The 23,707-nt window shown below is 37.4% G+C and overlaps 1 protein-coding gene across 1 annotated transcript; it reads right to left on the bottom strand.

Moving 5' to 3' along the window:
• Nucleotides 1-2,564: 2,564 nt before the first annotated feature.
• On the bottom strand, nt 2,565-16,715 carry LOC134856436 (uncharacterized; the record flags this gene model as incomplete). The annotated part of the gene is made up of 4 exons (XM_063872717.1): nt 15,964-16,715; nt 11,705-12,394; nt 2,889-3,037; nt 2,565-2,652 (listed from the first exon to the last, which is right to left on the bottom strand). Coding segments are annotated over exons 1-4 (1,267 nt in total), but the record flags the coding sequence as incomplete, so codon positions are not given.
• Between the last annotated feature and the right edge of the window lie 6,992 nt (nt 16,716-23,707).

Raw genomic sequence — 23,707 nt, 5'->3', positions numbered from 1 at the left:
GGGGGGGGGTGAAGGTTTAAGGGGACGCACTCCCTCTCCTCAGTGGTTCGAACCCCTTTTGGCCTGTTTTTTTGAAAAATTTGCCTGCAGCGCAGAAAATTGGACCAAAACACGGTCTTATAAGTGCAGTGGGAGAGCTCGAAAAAAAATTTGGACGGCCTAAAGAAAAGGTCGACAAAATTTTTGAAAACGTTTGAAAATCCGCCCCCCCCCCATCCAGAAAATCCTAGATCCGTCTTCACGTTATGGGACGTTAAGAAGTATCACGACTTCATCCTAATACGGGCAGCCTTGAATCATTTAGTAATTCACGATGTCCGGTTCTTATTAAAATGGACCAAGTAGGCCGTGAAAAACACTTTTCGTTTGATGTATTAACAGGTTAAACTACTCGTTAGCGTATAAAAATGATCTTTTTGTGAGGTGAGAGGAGATGACTCATTCTTTGGACCTTAAGCTGCAGTCAGAACATTAAAGCATTTACCTTGCTAAGAGCAGTCTTGTTGTTTCCTCTTTCGTAACGAAAGTAACGGAATATTTGTTTTCTTTTCTTCTGACAAATTTCCACTTTTCAAATAGCCATTTCGACCATAACTTTTTAATATCAATCAAAACGCATTGTTACCTTGAGCTTAAGTTTTTAAATTTGAAAAGATAATTCACCTGTGATCATTTTTTGTAAAGTTATGCGGGTTTAAAGATTGCCAATTTGGCCAATTTTGGACAATTAACGCGTCATATATTTCGCGCTATTAAGGCGCCAGCGGAAACTTAATCCGTCTTAAAAATCAATCCAAATTGGACGAGGAAGCTTATTTGCCATAATTGAATTGTTAATAGTATTTTCTATGGCGTCTGGGGAGATGGTTTTCACAACAAATCTCAAATAATAGAAAAATAAATCATTTTTTCAAATGCTGTTAAATTTTTTTATGTTATTACTGCTCCATAAACCTTGAAAGGCAGTCGTATCAACAGATCTTTGCCCAGATACGAGCAGTTTTCTTATTCCTGAATAACCGCATCAATTTTTTTAACCTCTTCCATTTGATCGTTAAAAAGGAGAAAGTTTAACGAACAGTCGCAATATCCAATGCTTTAATTTGATAGACATAATCTTACAAAAATTCTAGCCAATAAAACTCCTTTGTGTTCCGACTTTTGAAAAAAGGATGAAGTTTTTGGCGCTTTTGGGAGGCTATGGACGCCTTGAGCTCAAAATTTTTTAAAAAAACATTAAAACAAAAGATATCACTTGTGAACAATTTTTGTAGAGTTGTTGTTGCTTGAAATTTGCCAGTTTGATTCATTTGGTAAAATTAGGGTGTGATTTTTTTCGTTCAATTCAGGCAATTTAATCGGGCGTAGAATTTTAGTTTGATAGAAACTATTTTCAACTATTATTACAGTGCTAGTCGCTAATTATTGTTCCGACTTTCGATACGAAAGTAACGGAATATTTGTGCTCGGGGTGGGTTTTTTTTCTTCAGCCAAATTTTGACTTTTTAACTAGCCCTTTTTAGCAAAATTTTTTAATATCATTCGAAAGGTATTGTTGTCCTGAGCTCGAATTTGAAAAGATATTTCACCTGTGATCATTTTTCGTAAAGTTACGGGGGTTTAAAGATTGCCATTTTGGCCAATTTGGGACAGTTAACGCGCGATATATTTCGCGCTATTAACGCGTAAGCGGAGAGGAGAGTTAATCCGTCTTAGAAATCGTTCCAAATTGGTTAAAAGAAGCTTATTTGCCATAATTGATTTGTTACAAGGAGCTAAATCTATCCTTTTGTACTTTATATGGCGTGTGGGGGGATGATTTTCATAAAAAAAATTGCAGATTTTAGAAAAAAAATTTCTTTTGTTTTATTTCATTGAATTTTTTAATGTTATTACTGCTCCATAAACCTTAAAAGGCAGTCGGAACATTCAGGGTTTCGCCCTGATACGAGCAGTTTTGTATCTTTTTGTTATTTACACAGTGTAACTGATAAAAAAGATTGTTATGCCTGAATTTATTATAAAACGATTATTATGCCTGAATTTTTGACAATTTGTAAATTACTCAAAAAAATGAATTGTTCCTTGGACTTTATAGGCTGTCGTAGCAATCACGGTTTTTAAAATAAAAATTTGAAGTTACCTACGTGTTTTTGTAGACATGAAAAAACTCAATTTTTTTAAAATTAAAAATTCAATGTCTTCTATTTGTTTTCTGAAATGATCCCCATCTCGGATTTAAAACTCAAAACGATATAGCTTGCCCCAAAAACTCTTTAGACTGTGTCTGTTCAATTTGCTATGAAACTGGAAATACTGCTGCCCTTGCCATGATTTATTCATAGTTGGCACATCTGTAGAACTGAAAGCGCCCATAACTGTGCAAAAATGTCACGGGAAGATTTTTGGACACTTCAGCTTAACTTTTCCTTATTTTTAGGTGGTACTCAGTTCCTGTCGCATGTTGCCGACATTCGGGACATGTTGCGACTTTCCGGACATGTATAATGGGTTGCTCTTTTTCGAAAGGTGGAACAATCAAAAATAATTCCATATGAGTTCACCTGTCATGGCGTAATGGGGTCTCTTGTTTGCCAGACTCATGTACTGTCCCTTCTCCAGAGTATTCTCGTAAGTGTACTGGATCAGAGCCTGAAGGGGACATGAACACTCAAAATCAGTCTCTGTGTGTCGACAAACCAGAAAATCTAGCCAAGTACATCCAAATCATTACGACAATTTTCTAAACCGAATAGTTCTTCATGTGAAAACCTAAGATTGAAGCTCTAGCTACTATAAAAAATCAGGAAGAATTCGAATAAATCGCTATGGAAAAAAAATCCTTGAAAACTGATTTGTTTTTATATTTTGATTTTGAAGATACATGCCTGGTTCAATTCGAGTGTGAAGAAGTAGTAGGCATGAGCATATTCATGGAGCAGACAAGCTGGCGAGTTGCCAGACCGAATCTGCAGGTACTGGTCCACATTTCTGATCTCCACTGCTCCGTATTTCTCAAAAGGTTCATTGTTCAGGCCTGGAAACAAATCACTGAGTCATTTTGTTAATGGGTAAATTTTTTCCATGCAAAACCAACCGTATAGGTTCTAATGATAGTTACGAATAAATTCTGTAAGTCCTCATTCGTGCTGCAATAAAAAAAATACGCAAAAAATTCACGGTGTGCAGAAAAACGTTTTAAAACTTCGATTTTCATCTAAATTAGTGCAAAAACAAATGCAACCTTTGCATCAACCGTATAATCCCCCCTAACCCGATTTAGAAGGGAGAAGTAATGATTTTTTCATAAACTTGTTTTGAGTATAGCCTAGATTCGTTCAAAAGTCGTTCAAAAGATTGAATTAAAACATTAATTTGTGTAATTAATAATAATAATAATAATTGTAGTTCCTGCGAATCGCAGAGGAGCTATCAGTAGGCCTTATCAGTCCTGTCGAGGATAGTCCATTTCTATTATCTCCCCACATTCCAGACTGTGTTATTTTGTTGAGCGAAGCTCTTTTTTGCGACTCAAGGCCGTTTTTGTTCGTCTAGAATTTTCACGTGGTACCACTTTTGCAGCCAAATTTGGTCAGGTTGTGGTAGACCTGAAGCTAGAGGTCAAGTGAGAGCTCGTCCTCACACACTATCATTGCCATGGCATGGGATCGATTACACGATCTGACGATTCTAAAGTGAACGCCTTACCACTATGCTAAGTGCCCCCAATTAACAGTATATAAAGGCAATCCAGAATATTAAAAAAATATAAAAACCAATTTTAATTGCACGTTTGTATGAAAGGAATAATTGATTCTGAATTATTTTTCAGGGTTAATGCATGCTTGGGGAGGGCATTCTACGGTAGGTCACTTAGGGGAGGGGGGATTGTACGGTTGATCCCAACTTTCACTGTTTAGGGCTGAATGATCTTTCTGGTGTTATCTAGGGATTGGTTATTCCCAAACGGTGCTGAAAGTTTCTAGCTTCATTTCAAGGTATATGGGTGAGGCATATGTTTTTTTCATTTTTCTTTTGATAAAGCATCTTTTTTTCAAGGTAGCTACTAGAGCAATTAATCTAAATTTCCCATTGCATATATGATATAGTTAGGAGACATAATATAATATTGCCATAGCTTGCTGACAAATCGGATCATTTATCTCAAAAAATTTCAGTTCAAAACAATCTTTCAGTTCTGACAAGACTGCTCGTATATCAGGGCATAGCCCTGAAAATTCTGACTGCCTCTTAACCCATATTGAAAAATTTTTGGGAAAATTTTTTGAAAAACCATAAAAATTGAGCAATATCAAAAATCAATTGTACATTTGAGTGCTCCAATTTAAGACGACGGATTAGCTAGCCTCAATTCATTTTGAAACAATTTCGTAGTCCGGGTTAATTCGCCAAGCAAAATAAATCGTGTTACATTTTCAGCGTTATGAAAAAATTCTTCAAAGCCCACATAAATTAGTCCAGAGGATAGCCAAATTGTCAATTCTCAAATTCCCTTAAGTTTGAAAAAACGATCGGAGGTAAAATGTCTTTTCATTTTTGATTTTCACATTTATTGAGGTATAAAAAAAATTGTTGAAAATAATTGTTTTGATTGCCCAAAACAGACTGAAAAAAAAACAGCCAAGCATAAACATTACGTTTTTTTTTCGGATAAATTACAATACAAGACCGCTCAATTATAAGGGCAAAGCACTGAATGTTTCGATTGCACTTACTCGGAACGTTGAATTTTTTTTTTAGTTTAATAACTGACAAAAAAAAAACGAAAAAAGGATGTTTTCTTCATTTTATCCCCCATACGCTATGTAAAATACTAAGGGTGTGTTTAGCGTCTCACATTGTGATAGTAGAATAAAATTGCTGGCCTAGTCTAATTCGGAACGCATTAATTATTGCGACTTTCGAAGAAGACAAAATATTGACGCTCGGTGTGGTTTTTTTTGTTCAGTCAATTTTCACCGATCGAAATAATATTTTTCAACGTAATTTTTTTATACCCCATTGAAGATATTGACTTCCTGAGTTCAAATGAAAAAAGATATTTTACCTCCGATAATTTTTTGTAAAGTTCTGGGGGTTTGAAAATTGCCAATTTTGCCATGTTCTGGACTAAATTATACGCGTTTTGAAGAGTTTATTCATAACGCTGAGAGCGTAATGCGAATTCTTTATGCGTGGCGAATTATTCCGCATAACAAAATCGTTCCAAATTGAATTGAATTATTCTATATAAATCAATGGACAGTCAGAAAATTCAGGGCTTTGTCCTGATATACGAGCAGTCTTGTTCGTTTCTTACGCGCGTTATAAACAGGCAATATAGCGCAATTTAATTATTCCAAATTGGCCAAATTAGCAATTTTCAAACGCCCGTAACTTTGCATCCGTCAAAAAACTTCTGTTAACAAGTCAAAATTTGACTGAATAAGAAAACCACACCAATCATAGATATTACTCATTTCTTCGAAAGTCGGAACAATTAGCTCGTTTAATAATCCCAAACTCTGAAGTGAAAAAACATCAACGCGCGATCTCTTATTAGCAATTGAAGATTGAACAAGGGAAAATCTTCAGCCCAGGAGCGCACCCACATTCCTCCCACGGTAATACAAATCTATGACTACTGACTTCTTGATGAAACCCAAACTTCGCTACCCAACAAAACATATTGTTTTAAACAAAACAATTTATTTATTTAATACATTTTCCGGCTCTTTTTCCTTCCCCCCCCCACCTCACACGAGCTTCAATATATAAGTGTAACGAGTGGTTTTACGAGGTTGAGTATGAAAACCAAATATGTTTGTCGTGGCCTTATTAGTCTGTATGTAAATTTTCATAGCAATCGGACAATGTGGTCAACAAATTTACATGTAAAAATTTGCAGGTGGGGGAAAAGGAAAAAGAGCCCATTTTCCTTATTATTCCCTCGTCCCCCCTCACCCTCGCTCCCCCCCCCCCACCCTCGCTCAAGCAGTACCCTCGCTCTTTGGCTTCTCTTTTATTTCATCGATCAGACAAACTTGATGAATCTATTACGATTTGGCTTCTCTTTTATTTCATCGATCAGACAAACTTGATAAATCTATTACGATTTGAAGAAAAAACTGAAACAATAATTCAAGGAACCAAAAACAAGTCATAATTGTTAAATGGAGTGCTCTTATATAAGGGCAGAGCCATAACGGTTCTGATTGCGCTTGAAGGCCAATTAAAATATTGTTTTTTGTTTGAAAAATTGACGAAATAATTGAAACAAAAATGTTTGCTATAAGACCACCAGTTTGCTTCAACTTACTTTGGAGCACATTAATCCTCCGCTTACGCGTGATATAGAACGCAATATTTTGGGCGTTGTTTATCCGAAATGGCCAAGTTCGCCATTTTCAAACCCGACAATTTTAGAAAACAAACGAACGATCACAGGTGCAATTTTTTATCAACTCCGATTAACAATACCTGTCGTATGGTATAAAACAATTCCTTCGAACTTGTTGGATTAAAAACCAAAAATTGACTGTAGAAAAAACCAGTTCAAGCATAAATATTTTGTTTTCTACGAAAATCGGGGCATAGATAACTTAAGATAACCACCGGTGTGAATCTGTCAATAATCATTGTTTATGTTTTGTTGAACAACTTTAATATTTTTTTTCATAATATTATTCTTATCTTAGTTCAGTTTAGTTGAACTTTTTCGGAGTATACTTTTAATCTTTAATATGGCTCAGAGAATTAACTAATCTGGCATGAGGGGAGTACCTATCCCGTGGGTAGATTGAAGAGACATGCTCTAGTTGGCATCGATGGCCAAAAGGTTTTGGGATTATTTGAGTTTAGTCTTCTTCAGAAAACCAAACATCACTTTCGAACGACACAAGTTGCTGAAAGGGAGACAACGTGATGGGAAAAACCTTGAACATTTCTGGGGAGCCCTTACTGAAATTGCATTGAAGTGTGATATCGCCAGTGGGGAAGAAGAATGGATACGTGATATTTTAATTTAGAACATGCATGACGATTTATGATATCCAGAGAAAGTTGTTAACCGAGACACTCGCACCACTGGTTGCACTCAACCTGGCCATAGTAGACGAGAATGGAAAACCCAATCTTCTCAAAATGACAAATAAAACAGAGTCTGCTAAAAAAATTTCCATCAGATTATTAATGTAAAAAGGGAACCTACCCTTAACATCGAACAAGAAAAATTTGAAAAATATTAAAATTGTCGATAAGTCTCGTTCTGTGGTTAGCAGTGTCTATTCTGTAATTCAGCAATCTGTATGAAATCCTCTAGAAAAACTGAAGGATTTTGTCGTTTAAATGAACTTCTTGACAAAGTCTGAACAACGCTCTGAATACTCAAGTCGAGTCAGCTTGTCTCATTGGCTTTTTAAAGAGAAATGTAATTAACGAATTGAAAGTTCGAGACTCTTACCTAAAAATCTTCTATATCGCAGGAGAAAACTCATGCATGAAATATGTTGGTAATTTTTCAAAGACTACCTAGCAAATTTTCCAGCCAACGACGCACTCTGTACTTTCTTATTACAAAGAATTGTAAGTCAAGAAGAGAAAATCATTTTTGTCGATATCTTTTATTCTTTTGTTGATCTTTTACATGCTCCAATTCAGTAATCTGTATATAATCCTAAGCATATTTGCTAGACAGATGCTAGCCTGAGCAATAACCATGACCATTCAGTTTTAAATGTGACAACGACCATCATTTCGAACTGAAGAACTTGTAAATATCGGCTCAGGAAATGATAGTCACTTACATATGAATATTAATGTCCAACCGATTTGCCAAGCTAGCTTTTTAATTAAAATACAATTCACGCACTGAAAATTGCAAACCCCTACCTCAAGAATTTTTGCGCAAGCGAAAAGTTTAAGGACCTTTACCGCAGATTTACAGACATTGCTATCAAAACAATCAGAAAAAGTAGAAATACCAATCAGATCCAACGTACGCCATTTCTCATATCGGAAGCTTTCAGCGCAACATCTTTAAGAATGATATCCTTCAGAAAGAAGGCATAGAGTTGACCCAGAGGGCATTTCCATACTTTGAATCCTTCACATTCAAAGAAATAACCAATTCTTTACTTAAAAACTATCGAAATTGTAAATTATCTACTGCGAAAATACAAAAACTTCTTCAAAAAATCAAGAAAATCAAAAACCAATCAATTACTACCTTATAAACCCTAAAAACGTTCCAGTCAAAAATGGAAAGAGCCAAATATACATGAGTTGCTGGACAACGTGGCAGCTAAAATCGCAGAAATCTTCGAAGGAGAAGTTTGGTTTACAAATTTGAAATTGAGATATCCGTTTAGCCATATAGCTACCGAAACATATACATTTCAACCAGATATTACGGAATTGATGGTATGCCGAATGACGTTCAACGAGTCGTGGAATTAGCTTTTGTCTCAACTTCCTTCAGCGCATGTTACCTAGAGAAACATTTATTTGGATCCAAACGATCCCTTATTGAACACAAAAACATAGTTAACATTCTTTTATCCATTTTCGATAATCACATTTTTGTAGTCAAGTGGCCAATATGTCAATTTCAAAAAATTGAATGGCTGGGTTTAATTTTTTTTACTCAGGAATTTTTTCACTTTGTATCAATAAACCAGTTTTTTACACTCTTTTTAACTAGGAAAATCCTTACGACCTCTGTTAGACAGAAAGTCAATTTTTACGTGTAGCAAGGCACATTCATGTGCACTCGAGATTATTAAAAGAAATTCGCCAAAGTAACGCAAGGACACACACACTTTGACAAGAGTAAAAATCGAGGCCCCGCATAGCAGCTGAGGTGCATAGCTAGAACAATTCCACGGGAGTGATCGGAAAACCGTCGCTTTTGAACGTAGAAATCTTGATACTCATTCAGCGAAAAACTCATTTAACCAGCTTGAACTCTTGGGAGTAGTTTAGGCAGTTTAACACTATTAAAAAAATCTTCACGGATCGCACTTTGAAGTATAAACCAACCACATAGTCCTATTATCAGCACATTCCAGTATTCGGGTTGGTAAAACTTATCAAACTAGGTTAACACGCTGCGTGGACAGGTTACTTGTTCTTTTTCACAGTTGAACAAGTAGCGCAAAACAATTTGGACTGTACCGAACTATTTTCTAGAAATCCAATTATAAAACCCACCCACATTCGTATTTCGACAAAGATTATCTGATTGCAACAGTAGAAAAAATAAGAAAAATAAATTCCGAAATTTCAGACACCATTAATATCACTACAATAAGCAACGATCTGACTGGCCACAATTCGGAACTTTCCGAAGTTGCAATTTTATGATTTTAATGTATTAGCTAATTTTAACAAATTTCATAACCATTTTCTAGTTTAACAGAAGCTAATGAATTCATTGATCTAGATTTGCCGGTTCGTCGTATTTTAATTGGGGTAACTAAACAGTCATTTTTCCTCGGGTGACAGAATTATATTCGGCGAAAGTTACTTCAAACGCTGCTGCAAAACCCTTTATTCATTTTCGTTAAAATTACCATCATTTACACGGAATCTTAAGAAACAATACCATGATTTTAAACAAATTTGATTTCTACGAACAACAAAGTCGTTTTTTGTACAGTTGGCGACCATCGATCCAATGGTTTGGTTGGTCAGTGAGCCACATAAAACAATCAAAATTTCTCGTTATGGCTACTGAATCTCCCAATCATCAATAATTGATGCTCTATAAAAACAGAAACAAACGTCAATCAACAGTTCTCTCTCGGAGAAACACTACAACCGAAACCGAATAGCCTTCGCAAAAAAGTTGTTGATAACAATCGAAAACGTTGCTTGGATTAAGGCAAAACAATTTAGTCAGACACCAGAGCGAGAGGTTGAGCAGTAGGTGATAGAGTGGGGTAGGGATATTAGGACTCACTGATTGAAACAAGTATGAAAATCCATCGGAGAAACGATATGAGTCAGACTCTTCCACCTCGCCAGGCAAGAAAACTCAACCCCCAAACGCCCTGCACTGACCAGTCCATCGAATTAAGTAACTTTTTCTGAAAACTTTCACACAGAAAAAATAAAGAACACTAATATCTTGAAATTAGAGCAATTTAGTTAGCCCTTAGAATGTCAAACGGAAATTTTTTACAAAGCAAGTTAGCAGCTTTTTCGATTTCGAAACCTGATTTTTGTCAAATTGCAAAATGATTCCATCCCTACCCCCTCCCCAAATAATTGCCTCTTATTCCTTTTACCACATAACCCTCTCAATGTTCAATTTTGTGTCTGGAACAACCATAGCTTATTTCAAGAGTTTTTTTTGGTCATTTTCTTCTAAAATTATATCAAAAGACCATTTCTGGATCTTTTTTCGGCCCGATACTTCGTTGTTGGACCGAAACTCCTGTCAAATATAGTATTTATAATTAAACTAAAATAAGAACATAAAATACATACATAAATTATCCATTCATGCATACATACAAATTTATCGCCCTTGTGAATACAAAAACCAGGATTTGAGAAAGAATACAAGAATTTGGAAATTGCCATTTTTGAATACAATAATTATTACGTACAAAAGTTATCCATCTCCAATTTTTCTAAATTAATTGAGCAAATGGTTGAAAGCATCAAAAATTATAAAACAAAATTCAGCAGATAAAAAAGTTGAAATTTATAAACAGTCGACATTTCTGTTTTGAAAAGTACAAACGACTTGGGGAGTGTTGAAAATCGCCACTCATTTAAGTTTCAAGAATTCGATCATAATTGTGTTTTTTTTTTGTCTTTAAAAGTGAAAAAAAAAACACTATAGAAATGATTTGCGTTGAATTTTGATCCTTTTAAGGTTAGCAGTAATATGACCCATTTTAGTTAATTATAATCGATTGTTTTTCAATTTTCAGACAAAGACAAAAAAAACTCGATAAATGTAATCAATTTTTATCCATGGAACTCTAGCGCGGTTAGCCTAAATGCAATTGGAAGCGCTTGATTAGTAGTTAAAATTTTCAATGCGCGAATTAATCAGGCGAATAAGCTCAAACTCATAAATGTTTTAAAATGAATTGAGGCAAACTATGTGGAAATGATAGTTCCACTCAAATTTCAGCACTTAGTATTTGTTATTGGCCGTCCATAATTTGTAAATCATCAAAATTTTATCAAAGAAAAATTTTCCAAGACTAGCTAAGGGACAGTCGGAACATTCAGAGCTTAGCCCTGATATTCGAACAGTGTTACCTTGTTCAGATTATGTCTGAACGTGTTTTAGTTTTCAACATTTGCCGAATCTTCTTCCTTCGAGAGGTTGTTACATTGATACTTGTCATAACTTATCATTGACATGAATATCCACTAATTTTGAGCCCGATAAACAAGCTGCTCCCCTTCAATTCTGATTCGCAAAATATTTCTTAAATTCGCCAATGTATGCCATTTTAAGGTAGGAGCGTGCGTCAAAAAAAAACATTCTTTTTATCAAAACGACTGAACAGTGCTCAGAGCTATTAAAAACCTATAAAAAATTTCCCGAGTCGCAGAAACAAATTCCAGAGTTCTGGTGTTTCGGTAGAACTTAAAAAAAACACCAAATGGCAATCCTAGCAGAAATTTCCGCTCCGAAATTCCTATTTTCAAGACATCTTCTCTCATAAGTTTCACTGACCTAACCAATTTCTGTCCCTGTGAAAACAAAGCCCAGTCACACAATCGGAGCTGTCTTTGTTCACATACAGAGCCACCCGTCTCATTAAGCCGACAACCTCACTTGGCAGAAGTCGGATCATCTCGTCGAAGTCAGTGCGGAATGCATCGAACAGATCCTTGTTTCGATTTTTGTTCAGTAAACTTTCAGGCAGCATTAGCAGAAATCCCAAAAAAGAAGCTTCGCTGTATACTTCGTTGGGCGGTTCAAGTGCAATCATATCTGTGAAATCTTCGTTTATTTCGAAGTGCTGTGCTTTGTTTGCCGACATTAATTCAAAAACAGTTTCATCTCTATCGGCCAATATCTGAATCAAACAATCTTGTTTCGGCTGAATGAACAGATCCGATTTTTCAGAAATGAAACTAATTTCACTCAAGACACTCGCGCCCAGTTTTCTGCTGATTGATGAATTCGGAACTGTTCTAACAGTGGCTTGGTGCTCGGATTTGTTGAAAAGCCGAACGCTGGTTTGTTCGTTCATGTCGTCGATTGGCGAACTCGGTATGAAGCAAACCTTTGGGTCGTCTGCTACAGAAGAAAAGTAAAAATCTTCATAAAGATCTTTCGCTTGGAACTCAGAACCTTTCGGTAACTTAGCAGAGGCACTTTTCAGTGGTTGAAGTTCGAGCACACATTGTTTTTCCCTGCCTAAAATATAGAAAATTGCTAAAGTTTTTATCAAAAGCTGGCAAGATTTAAGGTAAAACCGTAAACTTATGACTGTAACTCATTTTTCTACCTATGTATGCCGCAGATAACTCGAGTTATCATTTTCTACTAAAAATAACGGATTTCAGAAGGAGGCTATAAAGGGTTACAAGCGAAACGTTTCAGAATTTGGTCAGTTCTTTTTTGAAAGGAGCTATTTCAATGATCTTACCAAACAATACCATTAGCTTCAAACAAAAAATTAATTTCGTGTTATTTATTTCACCATTTCAATCGTGCTGTCACAGTTAAGTTCTGGGATAATCCTTTAAGAGTAAAAACTATTCAAGATCAAGCGGTCTATTTTATGATGTTAGAGTTACACTCTAAATAATTTTAATCACATCAAGAATAACAATAGAATCGATTTTTTGTCGAGCTTTCAGTAGCGGATTTAGGGGGATGGGAAGAGGGCGGACGCGTTCTTCTCAGGTATTTGAACCCCTTACTAGGGTGTCGAATACCTGAGAGTAGGTGTGGTCAAAACTGTTCGAAAAGAGCCTAAAAACACCTTTTTGATCTGTTTTTTAAAATTTCGCCTGCGACGCAAAAAAATTGACCAAAATAGAGTCTTTAACTGATTTGTGAGACCTTGGAAAATCAATTTAGTCGAGCTTAAAAATTTAGACTTTTTTGAAAGAGTTTTGCATAATTTTTTGAAGTTGGTCTTTACAAAATAGCAACTTTTATAGGGATAAAACACAAGGCGACAAGGGTACAACAGAATGCAAGTACAGGACATCAAAAAGAGTGCTACTAGTGTGGAAGACAGTTTGGACCTAACCAATTAAAATCAAAAGTCGAACCGTTCAACTCAAGTTTGTGTGTCATCATATTTCTTAGCTTGCTATTGCCGCTTCATTTTTTGGAGAGTAGATTTTTACTCAGGTCATAGCAACAACTAACGCAGATTTTGTTTTTTAACATTTACACTTAATTATACAAATTTGATGGCTCGAAAAACTTTTTGGGACGAAAACGCATCAGCTTTGGCGTATCAACTCGTATTGCTTCGGCCCTGTTGCTTGTGATGTTCAATTTTTTTTAAAGTAAAAATCCTAAATGTTGTCTGTATGTTCCTGGATTCCAGAGACAAGTTTTTTAATATGTTCCAAAATGTAAGTGAATTCCACAAACAAAATTTCAGTGGATTCCGCATACATATACCTGTAACGTAAATTTTGTCGGCACATTTATTTTGTTGCGGATTCCGCAACAAGCAAATCTAGCTAGTTGTTCTGGATTCCGCCACTGTAAGTGGATTCCGCAAAATGTAAGTGAAATCCGCAAAATGTAAGTCGAATCCGCAAATGTAAGTGGAATCCGCAAAAGTTTGTTTAGGTCTTTGTTTGTGGAATCCAAAACAGCATAGAAGATCAAAGAAAATTAGCAATGTTGCGGATTTCGCAACAAATCTGATTTTGGCCTGTTGCGGATTCCGCTTACAATGCAGAGAATGCACAGTTTGGCCTCGTAATGATACACCCCCGAGAAAATCCTTCCCCCCCCCCTCGCGAAAATTTTAGGCCCCTGCGGGCAATAGTAATTGTTTTGACAGATTTTTGGCTGGTTGATTAAGCTGGCCTTTTATGTTGTTGTAAGACAACACCCATCTTTATCTGAGAGCAAGAGGGTTAGTTACATTAAGTTATTCATTTGCAAATGAAGTTGTGTGCGCTCAAGGTGGGTATGGATATGCGTGTGTGTGTAGCCAAGGGAAGGAGATGTGCGTGGAGGGATGGCTTGTTACTGAATTAGGTTCAAACTTTGCGTTCGTGGATCCGCTTCTCTTCTCCTTAGCATGTGAAAGGTGGCGGGAAATAACCTTTAAATTTCTTTCTGTTTTTCGACTTAATACAGCGTTAAAAAATGCGCTATATACAGTGCTGAATTAAAGTATCCGGACAAACAATCAAACAGGTGGTTTGAGGGGTTTCTGATTGGATTTCCGGACAAAAGTATCCGGACAAACTAGTGCTTTTGATGTTTTGTCCGGAGGCACTTCAAATCAAATCTGAACCAGTTAGAATCATTAGGAGGACTAAGGGGACGAGGATTACAAGGGGGACACGGCAACTACCAAAATCGCGGAGAACACAAGACGCCGGATCAGAAACGCTATGACTGCGATCAACCCAAATTCACGGCTGAACACTTTAAGAAATGCCCATCACGGCCGGCTCCATAAAATTGTTGCAAGAAAGTGGACCATTACGATGAAACGTCCCGGGGAAACGGATGCCACGCGGAGGAGGACGCTTGGTTGAATTAACCCAAGGAGACGAACTTTTTGAAGAAGAAGACGACCCTCCAGATGAGGAAAACTCGTAGCTCACAAACTATGTCGATTTTGTTTTTAAAAAAGAAGCACCGCTGGTTATCAGAAAGATCGCATGACTACCTAATAATGGCAACACGTCCGAGAACGGAAACCCACCTGAACAATGCCGGGCCGAAGTTAAAACTCGCAGTGAAGGGACGCCTCCAATGAAAACTGGGATTGAAACCCTTCAATCTTCATTGCAGACAATCTTCACTGTAAACAATCTGAAGAAAACACTGGGGAATCAAACATTTTGTAAAGTTGGACCTAACGTTAAAATTAAGATTGCTGGTTACTGTGCAAGGTGCACAGATTATTTTAAAAAAAAAACTTAATACCATGTCCAAATTGTCTAAATTTGTTAGAAACTTCACTGCCGATTTAAATTAACCGGACAAAACAAATGAAAATTGAAAATTATAACTCAATAGTAATAGAGTTAGGTTTTAGCAAAAAAACTGAGGGAGTAGAGTTTGCCTATATTTCGCTGAGTTCAATTGGTGCTTTTCATTTTGCAAACACCGGGTCCAAAATTTTTCCTCAAAAAACGATCTGTTTGGACTTTTTTTTGAATTACGCCTCAACTAAAGCTGACAACGTAAAATAATGGTTACCCATGTATTCAGTCCAATAAAGTTTTAAAATGGCATAATTAGCTTATTTACAATCTGTATGAATAAGTTATTTTACCTTTGATAATCATAAAATTCATAAGCTTATTTTCGTTCGTGTCATTTTTTACTTAAAATATTTTTGTTTGTATTATCAGCAAATTGTAGACTATACCCCACATAAACTTTATTGGGCTACATATGAGGCTCACTATGATATAACTTTGTCAGCAATTGAACGAATAACTGTGGCATAATTTTTGATCGATTAAATAGCCAAAATTGTTGTCTTTGGGGTTAAGTTTATTGTATCATAATATTTGTGTTAAATTTTTCATAAAATTTTTCGTATCAGTTTTTGTCTAAATTTAAAGCAAAATTGAGATAATCGAGTTTAATTTTAAAGTTTCATTTGTTTTGTCCGGAAAATTTAATTGAGCACTGTATAACTAGAAAGCAAAACACAACTACATAGCTCAAAAAACAGCTGAAAAAGAAACCAAACGTTTTCAAATTTGACTTTTCGTACGTGATAATTAATCGATTTGGGTTGAATCTACATTGAAACAACAAACCTTTTTCGGTAATGAAAACATACACAGTTTCATTTGATGTGTTTGTAAAATCAATATCGACACTCGGATCCGCTTGAACCGTCTCCATCTTCGGCTTTTCCCGTACGTGCTTTCTCTCTTTCTTCGTATTAGACATTACTATAAGTTCTGGATCGCGTTTTGGCTGCTCTTTTTTAGGCTCCTCTCGTTTCAGCTTTTTGGGCTCGGGTTTTTCTCGTCTCGGCTCTTCGTTTCGTGGCGTTTCAGTGTTTTGATCATGCTCGGCTCTGTTCCTTTGATAGGAAGAGCTGAACTCGCCTATCGCTTGCGCTTTTTTCTGTTTGGAACCATTAGAACCCATAATTGAATTTATAGACAAGTATATTCAAAATATTAACCAACTAAATCAAGCTAAAGAGTAAAATTGAAGAAATAAGTACTCGCTGTGCATTTTTATAATTAAGAAAAGTGCTCGCTGATATACTTGTAAACATAAAGCTTGCCATGATTAAAAAGTACCATCATGAAAAAGTCAGCTCAAACACACTAGTGCTTTTGATGCTTTTACTCTTTTCATTGATTGGATAATTGAATCTTTACCTATAGAACATGATAGTTTACCTATAATGAACCTATAAAACAATTGACTTTCCGTAGATTTTTCAATTTATTTCTCATTGAATTGCGTGCAATCTCTACGATTGAACTGTTGTAGCCATGATTGAACTTTTGCTCATTTGACATCAAAATGTTCGAATATTGAATCTAACAAAGTTTACCGGCCACTGTGCAATTTGCAGAGAATATTCTGGGTAATTTTCAAAATCATAAGCAAAAATAGTACAGATAAAAAAAACGGAAAGAAATTGAAAATGTTTGTTAGAGTTTTTAGATATTTTGATGGCTCTTTTCCAGTTCCCCCCTTTCAAATTCAATTTTGAAAAGTCTATTTAACGTTGTCACAAGGCAATGAAATTTGGCGTGGTGAATAAATCGACAATTCTGAACAGATTTGTTCTTCATACTTTACAGCGTAACATCACGCATTAAGCGGTAATAACACCTAAAACAAATATAAAACTCGATATTTTGAAAGGGGGAACTGGAAAAGACCCATTTTGATAATTACTTTGAGTCAATAAAAACTGTTTGAACTGGAAAACTAGCGATAACATTTCGGAAAGTTTTGGTAACAAATTAAGTAAATCCCAGAAAAAAATAAAGTGGAAAGTTATAAGTGGAGATTTATCAGAGTGGAATTTTTTTAACAAATAAAGTAAATCCCGAAAAAAGAGAGCGAACATTTAGCCTGAAATATCCAGTCTAAATAGCTAGTCTAGAAAACAAAAAATTCAAGCCATCACTTTTTATTTTTTTGTTATTGAGAACACATAAGAATCAAGAGGTATTTATACCATTTTTGACACCCTTAATGCAGTCTTTGACATTTTTAAAATCGGAATTAATTTTTATTTGATATAAACATTGTAACTCATCTTCATTTTCTTAACATACTAAAGGGCTAATTTGCAGTTTTGACTCATTGGGGATTCGATACTTTGCCCAAGATTTAAAAAAAGTGGGTGTTTGTCAAAAATATTATTTTGGGCCCTGAATATGCAGAACAATTTTCAACTAGTGATAAACTCAGTAACACTATAAAAACCATAAATTATAGCGTACCCGCACTTAAGAAAAGTGAAAAAAAATCGATTATAATAGTTTTTCGTGGTCTAAAATGTTGTAAATATAATCGATTCCCATGTTGTGTTCAGTCAACAAAATTCGACTAAAAATGGTTTTAAATCCATTTTTTCTCGCCAAAACAATAATTATAATACATTTGGAATCCATTATAATGGATTTAATAATAAGTAGGAAATCGCATTGAAATGGATTTTTTTTCCACTTTACTTTTGTTTCCCGCGTCGTGCAAAATTTTGCAAGAATTTCTGCATTTATCAAGTGAGTTATGCGGAAACTTTCCAAAGCGAGTGTGTACGGCCTAATCCATTTCTAAACCCAAAATTAAATTGCCACCTGAACAACCCCCTCCCCCCCACACACACACACACACACACACACACACACACACACACACACAAATACAAAAAGTAAATAAAATTTATCGAGGTTAAAGGAGAGCCAAAACATTCAAGACTTTGCCCTGGTACGAGCATTCTTTTTCATTTGGCTGGAAGTCAACAAAAGCGACACCAGGACCCTTTTCCAGTTCCCTTCCTTTAAATTTTTTCTGAAATTCTACTTACCTTAAAATTCTATTTAAAATACTATTTTAATATCAAAATTGCATCGAAACGTTAAGCGTGAACAGGTGAAAAAAATTTTACATTATTTTTACGTTCAAAATGCCGTGAGAATTTTACGAGGGGGTGGGAAACTGGAAAAAAGCCAATATCTGCAGTGTTCTAACTGTAGAATTAGTGATTCTACTGTATTACATGCTGTTTTAACCTTAGCGTAAGGTTGAATCGTCATTAAGTTAAGTATTACAGCAAACAAAGGGTCCAGTTCAAAATAGTTTGATCTTCGAAGATATCGTCCCTCCTATGCCAGAAAACAAAATTTGACAAAATTGGCGAACCCCCTCCCCCAAATCGGAACTAAGAAAACAAATGTTATGAAATTCAGAGGAGCGATACTAGAGATGATTCGACCCGGGTATACAAAAAGCGGGACCCCTCAGACCCTTGGGGGGGGGGGGGGGGCAAGTGATAACGGTCCCCGGAAGTGTAAATGGCTCGGAACTCAGAAACTAGAGGGGGTTTTGGGCTCAATTTTTAGTATATTGTAATCCTAGTTGTGGGAAGTTTAACTTTGGAACCCTAGACCCCTAGGACCCTTACTTCCGGTTTTATGCCCTAAGTAAGCAAACTCACCCCTTTTTCCGGAAGTCGTTTCTCGACCTCCAATGAGTGCAGTGAGTTGAAACTTGGAGGGATGATAGGTGATGGCAAGATACATCTTGTGTTATCCTTTGAAACAAATCCGGCAGTTGGACCGAAAGTTGTTGGCACTTGGAAAAACACCCCCTTAGACCGGAAATAGGCAATTTACGCAAAATGATGAACAGTGGCATAATGATTTTATTGCGGCATTGGACATAAAATACAAACCTCGAAAAAAAAGACCCCCCTGTGAGTGAAAACCCTCAGGCGACACTTTCCGGTGTTAATAGCCTTTTTCTGGAAAAAGTGATAATGGACATTAGAAATGGGATAACTTTTGAAAGATGAATGGGATATGGATGGAACTTGGTAATTAGGACCCCCAAAGATTTTTAAACCTAAATATGGAAGTTTGACCCCGGTTGACCCCTGGGTGACCTCAAGGTGACCTTTGGGCGTCCTGGCCCCAAAATTGTATAGAAAACCCCCAGATTAACACCGGAAAAGGGCGTATTCCCCAGCGCAACCCCTGAAATTGAGACGTGATCACCTTGCTAACAGTTGGGAGGAAAACTTATATATTGGTACTAGGGCAGAAGCTGATAGAGATTTGCTTTTATATCGCAACCTTGGGTTAGTAGAATTAATTCAAAGTGGACTTGGTAAACATTGGGTTTATTTTAGCTTGGCATATGATCTATTAATAGCAATTCAACTGGACTTAGGAAAAGTAGTCCCAGAAGAAATTGATAAAAATAGGACCGCAGCATGAGAAATAGATCTCCTAAATAGTATGAACGGAGGGGCATTTTACTTGGCTTCCCGGAGGTGACTTTTTGATTTAATTTGACCCCTAAGAAACAAATTACGTTCCCCTGATAGCTAGAAGGTCGAGATTGGAATAGAGTACAGATAGAAAATTTAGATGCCTAAAATTAATTCGTCACCCATGAAAAGGGTCTCCCCCTACCCTTAGGAGGTTGGCACGTTAAAGGGATAATCAAAATAAAGACCTTGGAGGGTCACTGAGTACACAAAGCATGGTTTGGAGGTTGATTTGAACTTGGAGGGCTGGAGTCACTGAGGTCAGGAGAATTAGCTGACTAGAATCGTATGACATTTGTTTGCTTGTTCAAATTGTGACACCTACCGCATACCGGGTATCTAATAAGCGTGAAAAAATTGATAAAAGAAACCGAGGTTGGCACGTGGCAGAGTTGACAGAGGGAGGGTTCATAGTCCTAAAACATATGCAGACGGGTGATTTAAGCGGATGTCAGGACTGATAGGGAATGGCGGGACTTAACTAAAATTAAGTGTAAAGAACGATAAGGAAGTGGAGGGTATCGGAGAGCCTGTAAGAGTCAGAACAGTTGTTAGCTACTATTAAGAGTAGTTGGTTCTCAGTCAGAGAAGAGAGCAACTGATACTGAGAGTGAGTATAGTTTGTTCTCAGTTAGTTAGAGAGAACAGTTAATGCTACCGAATTGAGTAGTTGGTTCTCGGATTAAGAGACCAGTAGATGATTGGTTCTCGGATTAGGAGACCAGTAGATAGTTGGTTCTCATCAGAGGTTCTCTAGAGAGAGAACAGTTTAGTGTTAATGGAGTTAGTTGGAAGTTAATTGCAAGTAGGAAATTGTGCTGATAAATCGCGGACCTTTCCTTTGATTTAATTTTTAGATTTTATTTTGGCCACCCAGAGCCTTCTGTATTTGGACGAATCTTCATCTGAATTAAATTATAATTGGAAATGTTTGCCATTGTATCGAGTAGACAAGACAGCCTGAAGAGCACTATACTGAAGGGGCCAAGCAACATAATACAATACAGAATAGTTGCCACCACAACAACCGTTTCGGGTTATAAATAGTAGTGAATCTCGGTCGCCCCGCTGAATTCACTGCCCAGGTGACGAATTTGCGGTATCGTTAGGAATGAGAGAGCAAACCTAGAGAAGAAACCACCTAAACCTACATTGGAGCTCCTGGGTGGGCCATATTCTGGATTGCAGTTGCAAAGTATGTGTTGCCAATTGACGACTCGGGTGTAATACGAAATGGAAGCTCAGGACAGGTGCCTGATTGCTGAAGCGGCAGTTGCAGCAGTGAACAGGCTGGACAGGCAACAAGGCGTGTTTTGATTCGGTACAATACGGCCAGATCAATTTCCTTCATGTAACTACCAGAGTTGGGAGGACTGGAGGACACATCTCTCTTGGGTTGCACATGCCAGCCGGTGGGAAGATGAACAGACCAGGATGGTACTGCCCACATTTTTGACAGGCTGGGCTCTAGACGAGTTCACGAGTATGCCGAATCACTTCAGGGAAGAAATTGATGGCTTCCCTGAGCCGACGGTAGTGAGGATGGTCGCCGAGCTTGATCAGCGGTTGATGCCATTCCAGAGTCGAGCTGCAGCCAGGGCCGAGTTCAAAAGCCTCATGCAGGGCGACAAGGATAGCCTTTGAGAGTTTTCGAGGCAAGTCAGATCGCTTGGTTATGTGGCGAACGCAAACAAGAGACGATATGAATTGTGAACAGTTCATAGATGGCATATTTGATGCGGAACAGCAGGAGCTACTTTTACGCGAGGAGTTTGAAATTTTCACGCAGGCAGTGGCTCGAGCCCAGTGTCTGGAACTAGCTAACAAAACTGCCAGAGCGAGGAGCAGGAGACGACCAAACTATGTTCAAGAGCTGCAGAGTGTATCAGACTTGATGTCTGGAGCGGTCACAGACGGTGTAGAGGTCGGAGACGCGGAGAAGATACGGGTCGAATTGACAGGACTGCAGACGAGTACTGATCAGATACTGGATCAGATAGCGATGCAAATGCAAATGCAGGGCTCGCGGCAGAGTGAGTTAGCAAATCAGATGGAGATGCAGAACTCGAGGCACGATGAGTTGATGACAGGGATGCGGATGATCACCGATCAACGATTGGAACAGGTGGCTTCGCAGATGCTGGATATGATGACAATAATCGGAAGTTTGGTTAATCCAGTAGTTCCCGCTCCACACCCTGAAATTCTGCCAGGGCAGGACCAAGCACAGAGGACGACTAGTCTGGACCTCGACTGGGAATCGACAGAGCAACGCAAGCCATGTAGGGGGTCGTCTAGGTTGTTTTGAATGCGGTCAGATGGTTCACTTTGCGCAGGATTTTCCAAGAAAGGCTTCGGTTCATTTAAACTACCGAGGGCCGGGACAAGGAGCAAGCTTAAAAGAAGTTTCTTCCCGGCCGAATTACAGAGACTACAGGCACCGAAGCGAGACGGGATGACGTACGGTTCGTATAGAAGGAGCCACAGCGAGTGGCCGAAACAAGATGCGATGTAGACAGTAATACGCTGTGGGAACAGGAACAAGTTCTGTCGATTTCGGAACGAATACCTCGGGGCTCAGAGATCTCTACCAGGCGAGAAACGAAAGATCAACGTATCGAGCGAGTGGGAATTAGTCACGATATCTACAGACCACGGGGGGTAGTCCTAGATGCTTGCATAGGGAGAACCCAGTTAGATACGGGGGCCACGACTGACCTCATTCGGTCAGATGTAGCTCGAGATGTCTTAGACTTGTCTGAGATTGAGCCATATTGGAGCAGACTAGAGAGAGCAGACGGACAAGAAGTGAAGGTGGATGGATGTATCACCACCCGTCTAAAATTAGGAGCCGTTGACAAAAATTTTGATATGCTAGTTGTTCCAAACCTGAAAGCAGAGATGGTTATCGGACTTCGATCGCTTAGGGAAAATCGGTGCACATTGACGTTCAGCCAAGATGAAGATTTCCCGTGGACGGGAAAGAAAGAGGAATCCATGGTTCTCAAACGTTATCTGCCACCCATTGTATCCCGGAAGCGGATACTCTCAACCCCCCATGATCCTGGAGGAAAGAGTGAAGGAGAAGGCGATTCGAGTAACGAGAAGAAGAGGCAGCTGATAGCGAAGATAGCAGCTTCCGTCGCGCATTCCGATGGAGTCCTATCTGATGAAAGAGGATCGCCAGCTAATTGTGAAGATCACTAAACGGGAGCGATTTGCGAAGACATAAACGCTGACGAAATTTTTCTGACATCCAAATTATGACATCCATTTTTTCGTTTTCGGCTGACACCCTAAAACTTTTCTGAAGGAGTTTTTAGCACAAAAATATACCAAATTTGAAAAGGAGCACGCGCCGAAAAACGCAAATTTTTTGATCAAAGCATTTCACAAAAAGTCCAAAATCGGTAATTTTGACCTGATTTTTTTCAGAAATTGTCAAAATAGGGTCTTTTTAGTGTTCTGGGAGTTTTTTCAACAAAAATTCAAAAATGTTGCAGAAAAATCCGCCCACGCCCTCTCCCCCTTCAAATGCGAGAAATTTGTTTAAACATTGAAATTTTCAATGAGGCATATCGGCTTAAATTTGAACTATTGTTTAGTTTGTATTTAATTTGTTTTTATAGCTATCTAAGCTGTTCGATCACCACCATATACGCAAGGTCAAATTTTGGCTGATTAATACATTTAAAAGTTTTTAACTGTGTTAAATTTTTGTAATTGATTGGAAAAACCTCGGGCTCAGCGGAGTTATTCTCTTTCAAAACTGGAGAAAGGCAAAATTGGTGTTGTGTTTTCAAACGAAATGAGAAATTGCAGATTATCATATGCAAATTATATAGTTTCGTAAAATGTTTCATGTCGAGCCCATCAACCGCTAAGATTTGGTCATATGAGATTGATGAGAGAATTATTCATTTACAAAAGAATTGGTAAGGTTGATTGACGGTAACAAAATTATTAAGATGTTATCGGCTGTGGATAATTTGTCTTAGAATAGAGCGACATATGTTAGAATGGAACATGGG

This window comes from Symsagittifera roscoffensis, unplaced genomic scaffold (genome assembly GCF_963678635.1).
Source record: "Symsagittifera roscoffensis unplaced genomic scaffold, txSymRosc1.1 SCAFFOLD_312, whole genome shotgun sequence".
NCBI lineage: Eukaryota > Metazoa > Xenacoelomorpha > Acoela > Convolutidae > Symsagittifera > Symsagittifera roscoffensis.
The sequence above is the reverse complement of the archived record's forward strand: the minus strand, read 5'-3'. Positions and strand labels throughout refer to the sequence as shown.